Source organism: Humulus lupulus, chromosome 5 (genome assembly GCF_963169125.1).
Source record: "Humulus lupulus chromosome 5, drHumLupu1.1, whole genome shotgun sequence".
NCBI classification, from domain to species: Eukaryota; Viridiplantae; Streptophyta; class Magnoliopsida; order Rosales; family Cannabaceae; genus Humulus; species Humulus lupulus.
This window is the reverse complement of record NC_084797.1, coordinates 137254847-137267531: the sequence shown is the minus strand read 5'-3', so window position 1 is coordinate 137267531 and position 12685 is coordinate 137254847. Positions and strand designations below refer to the sequence as shown.

Here is a 12685-nt window from a genome sequence, read left to right as displayed (position 1 = left end):
AGGTTGTGATTTTCCCTTCATAGAAATGTTATAGCATTCCCTTGCAGCGAGATGATCGCCTCTGACGGTGCATATTCCCGCAGCTGAGGGGAATTTGATTGCTAGGTGGCGGATAGAGGTTATGGCTTCAAATGCCACAAACGCAGGACGACCCAAAATTGCATTGAATGCGGTTGGACAATCGATTACCACGAATTCAAGCAGCTTGGAGACAGTTCACGAACCTTCTCCTAATAATACCACTAATTCGATCGTTTCGATGGCAGCCAACCCTTTACTAGAAAACCCATATAGAATCACTGAGGTTGCCTTGAACTCGGTTACAGAAAACCCTATTTTTTCCAAGGTGGACCTAAAAAGTAGATTCACAGAACTCCCGTTATCTACTAGTGTCCTCCGTACTCTTGGATTAGCGAGCTGAACGATTACGACCAAAGAATCATTATGTGGGAACTGGACATGGCAAGAATTTTCTTATGTAAAAATGATTGGTTGTTTTTCCGATTGCTGTTGTTTTGATAACCGTTGTTCCGGGATGAACTCCACTCCGTTATGGGATTTCAGTTCGTTAATGTACCTCTTATGGGCACCTCTGCTCATGCCTGCTAGATGAGGTCCTCCTTAAATGGTGGCTATATCTCCCCCTATTATTGGAGGAGGGTTGTCCCGATTCGCTTGAGCTTCGGCTTAATTCATTAGAGCTGATGGAGGGTTTTTTTCAGTGGGCTGACTGGGACCACTCGATTTCGGGTGTATTGGGCCAAAGGTCCCGCCCTGATAAGAGTCTCAATCTCGTCCTTCAGATGTCTACAGTCATTAGGGTTATGACCAATATCATTGTGAAATCAGCAGAACTTCGAAGGATCTCTCGTCGCTCTTTGGTTTTTCAATTGTTTTGGCTTCTTCCATGGAAGGCGAGTAGAATTGGCTAGGAAGATGCACTCTCTAGTATCCGTGAGGTCTATATAGGTTGTGTAAACAGGCTTGAATTTCTCCCTGGACTTATTTTTCTTTGTTCTTCTCTGGTCGCCCTCACCATTTCCCTTCCTTTTGTTACTCCCCCCTTGGTTATTCTAGGTAACGGTTTGAGTCATAGCTGCAACGTTCGTTACCGCTCCAACGGGCAGGACAGGGATCTGGCTAGTTCCTGCGACGGAAGCTTAGGCCTCTTCCAAGTTAATCCATCTTTGAGCTCGTGCCAAGAACTCATCCACACTATTAACTCCTTTTCTCTGTAATTCTTTCCACAAGTCGCCTCCAACAAGGATTCCCGTCCTCATTTCCATGAGGTTGGAGCTGTCATCGACATCTATAGCTCATGCAGAGACATTGGCAAACCTACTTAGATATGCTTTCAACATTTCGCCAGGTTGCTGCTTTACATTGGCTAATGAAACAGCCTTAACCCGAGCTATTTGGGAAGCCCAGAATGCTTTCTTGAAATCAGAAGAAAACTTATTCCATGAGCTTATAGAATGCATCTTGTATTGTTTAAACCACTGCCTAGCTGGCCCAATCAGAGTTGAAGGGAATAAAATGCACCTTAGATTGAGTCTGACATTGTGGGCCATCATCATGGTGTTAAACATCCCAAGGGGATCTGATGGATCTCCATCTCCGTCAAGCTTTAACAAGTGTGGCATTCTGACGCCCATCGGATATGTAGTAGCCGCAATATTTGGAGCGAAAGGCTCGAGCTCATCCTCTGAGTCACAGTCATATTTATGTTTTCCAGATAAAAGCTTCTTCATTTTCTCTTCCATCTGAACTAGCCTCTCGATTGTTTGGTCCCTGGCCCAAAGGTTATCTGTGGGCTGTTCAAAACCTCCCATCCTATCGTACGCGTTTGATGGGTTATTTTCCCTCCAAGCTCGAGCTTGGTTTGGTGGGGCGTTCCCATTATCACATTCTATGGAAGGACCTCCCTCTCGACGAGTATAACTAACATCCTCATCCCGAGCTAAATTTCTTCTCTATTAATTCAGATGATCATGTAGATTAGGTTGTGAATCATATTGAGGGCTTTGTACCGAACTCAGATGATTTCTCAGATCGCCTTCGGATCTACCACTTCGACGACTTTCAGTCTAACAACTTCCATTTGCGAAGCTTACAGCTTGCAGTTGAGGTTGAGGATCTGGATTTTTGACACGTGTTCGTGGGACATAGGTATGGGCACACGAAGGAGGATTTCTCCTGCTATCTCCATAAGCAGGAATGTCCCGTGTAGGACAAGGTGGCATCGGATGTCTTATGGGGGATGGGATTTGCCTAACTGGCAAGGCAATCCTTGTCCCATCAAGGCGAACTAAATTACCTCGCCTTTGTTCTGTCCCATTATTCCTAGCTCTCTCTGCCTGATGATCCAGTCGGGATGTACGAGGGTTTGCTGGAACATTTTGTCTCTGTGAGCTTGTCCCAGCCCCTCCTCGTGGGTTGCCATGGGCATTCATAGGTGCTTGTGCAGGAGGCACCGAACTTGGGGTTGTGGTTCTAACCGATCGACTGATATGCTGATGGCCCATACGAGGGCCACTGGGATGGGCATTCTGGCAGTCTCGCCTTGTAGGCACAAAACTTGGGGTGGCAGTTTTGACTGATTGAATTGGTTTGGATCGGTTATGCCTATGGGACTTGTGAGACCCACTTTGCCTTTTTCCAACATTAACATCGGTTGCAAGTGGGGTAACCGAGCCAAAACCTCCTCAATTCGCCTATTTTCCTTAGCAAGATGGCTTCTTAACTGCATATTTTCCAACTCAATTGCAGTTAAGTAGTCTGGGTTTGGATTCAGTTGCAATGACTCTGAACTTCCAGTATCGACGTGACCAATCGGTTGTTTTCCCAGACGTTGTTGGACTTCAGGGCCATGCTCGTTCGAAACAGCGGTTTGATGGGCCTCCTGCCCACCAGGCTATTCTATCTCATTGTTGTGCATTGAGCGAGTGAGCACTGTGATGAGATTTGATTGGGATTTTAATGGAAGCACTAATTTCCCTCTCAATGAAAGCACCAAATTATTGATACACAGTGTATTAAGAATTAATAAGGTATATTAGCGCTTAGTAATAAACCGTAACGAAAGATGAAATGAATCGACAAGAACACAAATCTTTTACGTGGTTCAGTGGTTAAAATCCACCTAGTCCACGAGCCTATATTATTGTTGTTTCTCTCTCTATTTTGGCAGAGTTTCAATATTACAGAATAATCAGTCCCTTTTCTTGTCCATTATATCTAGTATATTTATAGCGAAATTCCATAGACAGGTTTTGGGTAACCGCGTGAGTTAATCACGGATTTACATATTTATTACATTTAGTACAAACAATTCCCATTAATACTGGGATATGATTTGATCACAAAGTAAATGATCTACAAATATCTGGGACATTAAATATGACAACCTAGTCATCAATAACTGTATTATGGGACCCGAGTCTTTAGAGATACGCGGGTACGCAATATATTTGAGTTACCATGATCTGGATATCTCTCTGAGCTTGTACTTCAACAACTATTGGAATGTTATGAGCTCACACTTTACAACATTCGTGTTTGTAGCTTGGGTTAAACCCAGGATGCCTAACACCACAAGTGCCCATGTGAAACTAGAGTTGCTTACATGGATAATAAGCAGATATCATTCCCTTGGTTATTTCTTCGTATATTTATTTCCAGCTGTACCTAAACTGAGTGAATGACTCGAGCTAAAATTAGGGTACAAAAAATACAATCATAATGATGATAGTAATTGATTTAGGCAATATCTAACTTACCAAATTTATAAAAAAAAATCTATTTTGAAATTATTAATTAATAAAATAAAGACAATACTGATACTTTATCAATACCATCCACGCATGGCACAGTCCCTAGACTGTGTCATGCGTGTATGTCAGACTAAATCCAAATTAATTTTGAGACAAATCTTAATTTCATAAGTGAAAACTTAAAAATGCACTTTTCTCTTTTGACTTATGAACTACAGCTAGTTTGGTCAAGATGCACTAATCATGCTCAAAAGCCTAGATACATCTTCAGAGTGTAACCCATTATTTTCAATTAATGACTTAACTCAAGAGTGTGCCTTAGGGTCAGTCAAATTTGAAATACATCACTAATTATATTCTCATAAGAGAAATCAACCTTGAGATAAAATAAACATATTCGAAAGCTTTTCCTTAGGGAGGCCACAAACGAAGGCGACACGAGGCCCTTCCTATGCCCCTCAGTGTTCAACCAATAATAGAGACCGTGAGACTTATTGTCATAACTCCCTCTCCCACTCACTATTTTGGAAAAGTGTATTTTTCACAAAATAAATATATTTTTTAATTTAGTTGTAAAAATAAATTTAATTATTTTAATTATGCTTTAATTAAGAGAATATCATTTTCATTTTAATAAAACATTTTTCATTAAAATAATAAATTAAACAACTTTAATTTTGCTTTACCATCTTAACTAATTAAGAGTAAATTTATTACTATATGAATTATCATATATAAACATATAATAAAATATAGGACGTTCCTAATAGCATGTTTCTACATGAATGTAATGCATGCTAATTGGATATTGTGTGGGTATATGAATTGCATGTTATAATCCATGACAAAATATTAAACACTTTAATCATATTTGAACATTTACAATAAGTAAATAAAAGCGAATTGGTAACTTTTTGGTATTTCTAGAAAAATTACAACACTTGCAAAACATACACAAATATAATTAAACTAACTAAGGCCTAATGAAGAGCAACTCCTTTGATCTTTGGACCTTCTCTTTTAGTCTTTGGGTCATTACCATTTTAATTATCCATTATGAATTAACTTACCTTTTAATTATTTTAAACAACTTTAAAATAATCAAGCTTTGAGTTTTAATACCCAACAAGTTATTGAGGCCAAATTAGAATTTGAACTCACCATAATTAATTAAAAAAATTATAATTAAAACACTTTAAATTATATTGGGCTCAAAATAACCCAAATAGACAATTACACATCCATTAGGGTTTGTATGACACAAACCCTAATGGGTGTGTCATGGTGGGCGACGGCTAAGGAGGCCGACGGTGGAGGAGGGCACGGCCGAGGGTGGTGGTTGCCACACATGGTCGGTGGCTGGCAGGGTTTCTTATTTTATTTTTTATTTATTTAATTAAATAAAAAATTCTCACAAAAATATGGTATTATCTTTTTAAGGAAAAGATCACAACCATATTTCAAAATTTCAATTTTAATTTCAAAATTCAAAATTCAAATTGATGATCATCATTATCATATTCTTTTAAATTCAATAAATCAAAACAATTTTGACTTACCATTTTTATTTTCTCCCACTCAAATAAAATAATTAATTTTAAAAATTAATTAATTAATTTATTTATATATATTTCAAAATTCTACATTTAAATAAATAAATATATTTTCAAAAATTTAATAATTAATTCCAAATTAATTATTCAACCTCAATTATCATATAATTGTATATTTGATACAAAGAATAAAATTATTCTCAAATTTCTAAATTACAATTTTACCCTTGTATGAACTCTTACCTTAATATGTTGTTAATAGAGCCACCCTGGGGACCTATGGACCTATAATATCAAGATCCAATAAATATTAGATTAATAATCAAAGCTCTTTGATTAAATAATCATGTTTATTAATTTCATGATTACTCCACTATAAATATGAGATTGAACTCTTGATAAATATAGACATATATTTATAGAGTACTTTATTAAAGAATAAGTATCCATTAATATAATCATTACATACAACGTTAATCCTCTATTACTGGTTGATAATTAAAAAGGAATAAAATTACTGTTTTACCATTTTAACTATATCTAGTTCCTAGTGTACCATTGACTTTACTAGTGAAGGTTGTGTCACAACAAGTTTGCAACGTGAGCGCTCATAACCTTTTCAGTTCCAATAGTTAGCCAAATAGGGAACAATTATTCTATCTATAAGAAGGTATAGATTCCATATCTGTTAAACTATGTCCCCAACCATATATATCATTGAGTCCCCAAAACAATTGTTCTTAGCTTGATCATTTCGACAAAAACCTTAACGCATGAATCAAAGGATATGATGACATATATAGGAGTTCATTGTAACCTCAGGATTAAGATCATCGTGTATATGGTTATCATTTTATGTGTTTGATTAATACTATGAAATGGTATTAAAACAAGTATTAACAAATCATAAAACAAGTATTAACAAATCACATCTAGTACAATTCTATATATCACTATATACAAAGTACCTTCACTAAAGTGTCATACTACACTAGTGACCCGGATCTAGGTTATGTTCTTATGCAGGCAGGGAAGGTGATTGCATATGCATCACGACAACTGAAGGATTATGAATAACGATATCCTACTCATGATCTGGTGTTAGCAATAATTGTCTTTGCATTAAAGGTATGGAGGCATTACCTTAATGGGGAGAAGTGTGAGATATACACTGACCACAAGATTTTGAAGTATTTCTTCACACAAGAGGATTGAACATGAGATAGAGGCGTTGGCTGGAGTTGGTGAAGGATGATGACTGTGAAATTCTGTAACACCCGAGAAATGCCAACGTGGTGGCAAATTCCTTAAGCTGGAAAGGTCTAGGACAATTATACAGTGAGAGACAAATATCTAAGGAATTGGCAAAGGATATGACCAGAGCAGAAATAGAGTTAGTGGTGGGCCAATTTGTCAACATCACCCTGCAGTCTACTCTTTTCATGAAGATAAAGGAAAGTTAGTTGAGTGACTCACTACTGATAAGGATTAGAGGGGATGTCCTAGTTAGAGTGGCTAGGGACTTTTCAGTATCAGATATGGGCTTATTGAGGTATAAGGGTTAGATTTGTGTTATGATGGATGTTGTTATCAGAAGGGAGATTCTGGATGAATCTCATACCACCCCTTACTCTTTGCATCTAGGCACCACGAAGATGTATCAGAATTTAAGATCGCTATATTGGTGGCCTAGGACGAAGAGAAATGAACTGAATATGTGGCTAGGTGCTTGACATGTCAGCAGGTCAAAGTTGAGCATCAATGACCAGGAGGCTATAACATCCTTTCGATATCCTAGAGTGGAAATGGGAGGATATCACAATGGATTTTGTGGTTAAGTTTCCTAGGAATGTGGCTCAACATGATTTGGTGTGGGTTATCGTGGACTGATACACCAAATTAACTCACTTCTTACCAGTGAAGACGATTATACAGTTGACCAATACGTAGATCTCTATGTGAGAGAGGTAGTGCGCCTTCATGGGGCTCTGAAGTCGAATGTATCAGATCGAGACCCCACATTTACTTCCAAGTTTTTGGGAAGTCTCCAGAAGACTATGGGTACACAACTGAAGTTTAGTACCACTTATCATATTCAAACAGAGTCACAATCTGAGTGGACGATACAAATATTAGAGGACATGCTATGAGTATGTGTGCTGGACTTTGAAGGGTCATGGAGTAAGTATTTTCCTTTGATAGAGTTTTCCTACAATAACAACTATCAGTCGACCATTAGAGTGACCCCGTATGAAATATTGTATGGTAGGAAATGTAAATCTCCCATTCACTGGGGTGAGATGGGAGAAAGGAAATACTTGGTTCCTAAGCCAGCTCAAAGGGCCAATGAGGCTATTAAGAAGATCAGAGATCAGATGCTCGCATCTGGGAGTAGACAGAAAAGTTTTTCTGTTCTGAAGCACAGGAACATGGAGTTCCAAGTGGGAGACTATGTCTTCCATAGAATTTTACCATTGAAAAGGGTGAAGAGATTTGGAAAGAAGGGCAAGTTGAGATCCTAGAGAGGATTGTTTAGGTGGCCTATAGATTGGCTTTACCTCCGACATTTTCGATCGTACACGATGTGTTTCATATTTCAATGCTTTGGAAGTATGTATCGGATGGGACTCATGTATTGATTTACGAAGATTTGGAGTTGCAGGCAGATCTTTCCTATGAAGAACAACCAGTCCAGATATTAGGCACGAAGAATAAGGTCCTGAGGAACAAAATTGTAACGCCCCAAATTACCTAATAAGGCTTAGGGCCTTGATTAGAGGGGATGGATGGAAAATTATTTGAATATATGTGATTAAATTATTAAATATGTGTTTATGTGATATATATGTGTATCATTATATGACTACGTGAGTTATATTATAATATGACTAGATATTCATATTTAGGTGCATTAAATATGCATGTGGACTTGTATCTAATTAGAATGGAAATTTTCGTAATTTGGCCCCATTGCGGGTATATTTGGAATATATGTGCATGTGTGTAATATATGTGTGAGACCACATTATTATGTGGATATATTTGGGTTATTCTGCACAAGGCGATCCTAGGGAGCAAGTTAGCGGGAAAGTCACAACGGGACCAAATACTCGACTCAGGGTGAGTCAATGGGTATTTTGGGTATTTAGTTCATTACCTAGATATCGGGTAATGGGAATGAATATTTGAGAATATATTCAGAGTTAGTGAGATTAGGAAGGAATGTCGGGAATTTTGACCATTTTACCCTCGGGGACGGATTTGCTTAAGGTTACTTGAAACCTAAGTAAACCACAAAAAAACAGAACAAAAAAAACTTACCATCTCTCTCATTCTCTCCCTCTCGTTACTCTCTCCCTCTCATGTTCCTTGAGAAGTTTCTTTAAATTGTGAGGAGGAAAAGGCTAAAAACTTGGGATTCGAAGCTAGCTTAGTCTCAAGATTGCCTAGGGAAAAGCTTAGCGTTGTTCTGGGTAGCCGAGGTATCAATTCCCAGCCTCCATTCTCTATGTTTCTATGGTTTTAGCTAAGTTTTAGAGTTTTGAAAAGTCAAATATGAATTTGGAGATTTGATGAGGTTTTGGTCAAGTTTAAGCTTGGGTTTTATAGGTGTGGAAGTGTTGAGTTGATTGGGAACTTTGCTTTTGGGTTTTGGCTATGTTTGGTTGGGTTTTGGGTGAGATTTGGCTTGAATAAACGAGGGGGAAAATAGGGTTTTCATGTCGAGCCGCAACCATGTTCTTGGGGCGCCACGTCTCTCTCATGAACAAAAGGAGGAGGAGGTGTTGAACCTCCATTTTGAGCCATGGCGCCTGCAGGGATCACCGCGGCGTGTGTGGTCCAGAGGAGAGCCCTTGGGTTCTCTAATTTGAGGTTGGCCACGGCTCTTTTGCCTTGGGCTAAGATGCTTAAAGGGATTTTGAGCCTTGGGAAGGTCTTGAGTGCGGGAACTCAAACCTAAGGGCTCGGGATCGATTCTACTACTCGGTTTAGTAGAATTTGATGTCCCGAAGGCTAGGACTCGATTGGGAAGCCTTTAGTCTCTCGTTATTGACGAGATTCTATATTATGGTTGTGACTAGGTTACTGCTATAGAATCAGAACCGGCATCGTACTCGAGGGTCATTCTTATTATATGTTACGCTCAGACCTAAGGTAAGAAAATTGCGCCCAATACATGATATATGTAAATAGGGCGTGGCCCAATTGTTAAATGCAATTATGAATAGGGCTTGGGCCCCTGATAATGAACATGATTAAGATTATGATAGTTGATTATGCTTGCTTGAATACTCTGTATCCAGATAATTGTTAAGTTATATACGCTTGTTTGCATTATCTGCATAATTAGGGCTCGGCCCTGCTAAGGAACATGGTTAATATTGTGTTTGTATTTAATTTGTTGAGATATACGATTAATATGTATGCATAATTGTATTGTTTGAGGTATGCTTATTTGTGTCTGGTTATCTATTTATCTGGTTGTCTGAATATCTGGTTAAGGTATTGACTTATTAGTCAAGGGGGGGGGGGGGGTGATAGCGTGTTGTGCGCTGGTCTAGAGGCTTAAGCCTAATCAGGGACGTACTATTACGTTGCCCAACCCTATGGTCATTTGGAAAGAAATACAGTGCTTGGCTAGCTCTATGGCTAGTTACTCAGAGCTAGGGCAAAGGGCCCTGGGTGACATTATGGTCACATAGCTAGGGCATAGGCCCTGTGTGGACTCTATGGCCACCTATTCAGGACAGCGGCCCCTAGAATGATCCTATAATCATTTATTTGTAATGGTATGCATGCATGAGTAGGTTATTACTATTGGGCATGCTAGATATGCATCTGGAAACCTGTATTTATTGTTCATGAACTTCTTTATAGTTTTCTTGTTGAGCCTTGGCTCACGGGTGCTATGTGGTGCAGGTAAGGGGAAGGGAAAGTTGGACCATCCATGAGTTGGAGAGCTTCCCTGGCGGCATGTACATATGCGGCTGATCGACCACCATGGTCGGAGTTATCTTGGAGGAACTAGGGTTGTATCCCTTATTTTGCTGCTTAGGTCAACTGGTTGTAACTTTTGAGCGTGTTAGCCCTTTAAACGTTATTTTGGGATCCCATGTATGAATATAAATATTTTAATGGAACAGTTACTCCTTTTTAACCTAAATTTTTAACCCTTACCCTTTTCATTAACCTTAGTCACACGTTTATAGCCAAGTTACTTGATTAGCAAGTTTGTCACTATTTAAAGTACATAGTGTAACGATCCTGGATTAAGAGGATGTTACAAAAACCATACCTTTGGTTAAGGTATTATGGAGGAATAGCAAGGTTAAGGAGGCGACCTGGGAATTAGAGTCCAACATGCGGGATCAGTATCCCAAACTGTTCAAGTAAAATTTCGAGAACGAAATTCCTGTAAGGAGGGGATACTTTTAACGTCCCAATTTCCCTAATAAGGCTTAGTGCCTTGATTAGGGGGCCATGAGGGCAATAATTGATTTAATTATGTATTACGTGATTATATGCATGATCAAACAAATTATATTATAATATGACTGGTGAAAATGGTGAGAAATATTCACCTCTTTTATATTTTATTTTTCTAATACACCATATACAACCTAGGGCTAGAAATATATATAGGCTATACAAGAAACTACACTAAACATAGAATATGAATCGATTCCTATATCCCAGGGAACCCAAAAGATCAAACATTAATACCCTATTTTTCTAATTGTCAACACTCCCCTCAAGCTGGACTATAGATACTGATGAGTCCAAGCTTGTTTACAAGAAAATCAAATGCTTGTTCAGATAGTCCCTTTATGAGAATACCAGCTAGTTGTTGATCAGTATGCATATATTTAATCCTGATAATTCCTCCATCAATTTTTTCTTTAATGAAGTGATGGTCAACTTCCACATGTTTAGTTATGTCATAATGTATAAGGTTATGTGCAATCCTGATGGTAGATTGTTTGTCATGGTAGAGCTGAATGGGATCTTCATATTCAATCTTCAATTCTTCTAGTAGACGTTTTATTCATATAGCTTCACACACTCCATGTGCCATGGCTCTATACTCTGCTTCTATACTGCTTCTTGCAATCACTGCTTGCTTTTTACTTCGCCATTTGACCACATTCCCCCATACCATTGTGCAATATTGAGATGTAGACTTTCTATCATCAAGTGAACCAACCCAGCCTGCATCTGTGGACACTTCAACCTTTCTATCAGTTGTCATAAAAAAAAAATAGGCCATTTCCTGGTGTTCGCTTGAGATACCTCATAAATCTATACACTGCATTGAGATGTCCCTGACACTGATCATGTATGTATTGACTAACTAGACTCACTGCCAAAGCAATGTCGAGTCTAGTATTTGAGAGGTAGATGGGCTTTCCTACTAGTTGTTGGTACCTCCCCTTGTCAACTGGACTTCCTTCAAAAAAAAAATTCCTTTGTCTCCGAGCTCAATTGGAGTTTTGTTGGGCTTGCTTCCAAGCATACCTGTCTCCTTTGGAAGATGTAGAGTTTATTTTCTCTGGGACACAGAAATACCTTTTTTGCTTCTAGCAAATTCCATACCCGTAAAATATTTTAGAGCACCGAGATCTTTGACTTCAAACTCCTTTTCCATCATTTCTTTGATTGAATTCATCTCCTCGGTGTGATTACCAGTGATAATTATGTCATCAACATATACAATCATTACCACAATTTTTCCACTTCCTAAGTGTTTAACAAAGATAGTGTGATCAGCCTGACCTTGTATGTATCCAAGCCCTTTGACAACTTCCAGGAAACGATTGAACCATGCTCGAGGAGATTGTTTCAAGCCATAGAGTGATTTTTTTAGTTTGCTGACTGTGGTTGTCTTGAGAGATTCTTCAAATCGCAGAGGCTAACTCATATGCACTTCTTCTTCAAGTTCCCCATTCAAGAATGCATTCTTTACATCAAGTTGATTTAATTCGCAATCCATGTTAATAGCTAGGGAGAATAGAACTCTGATAGTGTTGAGTTTGGCAACTGGAGCAAACGTTTTCGTGTAGGCAATTCCATAGGTTTGAGTAAAGCTCTTGGCAACTAACCGAGATTTATACCTCTCAATAGATCCATTTGCATTGTATTTGACGGTGAACACCCATTTTCACGTGATTGCCTTCTTGTCTAATGGTAACTCCACTAATTTCCACGTTCCATTCTGTTTAAGTGCTCTTATCTCTTCAATCATTGCTATTTTCCACTGGGGAGAATCAAGTGCTTCTTCGATATTCCAGAGAATCACAGCATTTGATAGAATTGACGTGAAAGCTTTAAATGGGGATGACAATTTTGAATAAGAAATGA

General features: G+C 38.4%; 1 protein-coding gene across 1 annotated transcript; it reads right to left on the bottom strand.

The window, feature by feature from the left end:
- Positions 1-11372: 11372 nt before the first annotated feature.
- LOC133779517 (uncharacterized mitochondrial protein AtMg00810-like) lies at positions 11373-12044 on the bottom strand. Its single transcript, XM_062219471.1, has 3 exons — positions 11894-12044; positions 11618-11774; positions 11373-11562 (listed from the first exon to the last, which is right to left on the bottom strand). The coding sequence occupies exons 1-3, from the start codon at positions 12042-12044 to the stop codon at positions 11373-11375; spliced, it is 498 nt and encodes a 165-aa protein (XP_062075455.1).
- Positions 12045-12685: the final 641 nt, after the last annotated feature.

Coding starts and splice junctions, on each gene's coding strand:
- LOC133779517 (XM_062219471.1), bottom strand. CDS start 12,044: ATGATTGTATATGTTGATGACATAATTATCACTGGTAATCACACCGAG. Junction 11,775..11,893: donor ATTTGCTAGAAGCAAAAAAG/GTATTTCTGTGT, acceptor TTTTTTTTGAAG/GAAGTCCAGTTGACAAGGGG. Junction 11,563..11,617: donor GCAGTGTATAGATTTATGAG/GTATCTCAAGCG, acceptor GACAACTGATAG/AAAGGTTGAAGTGTCCACAG.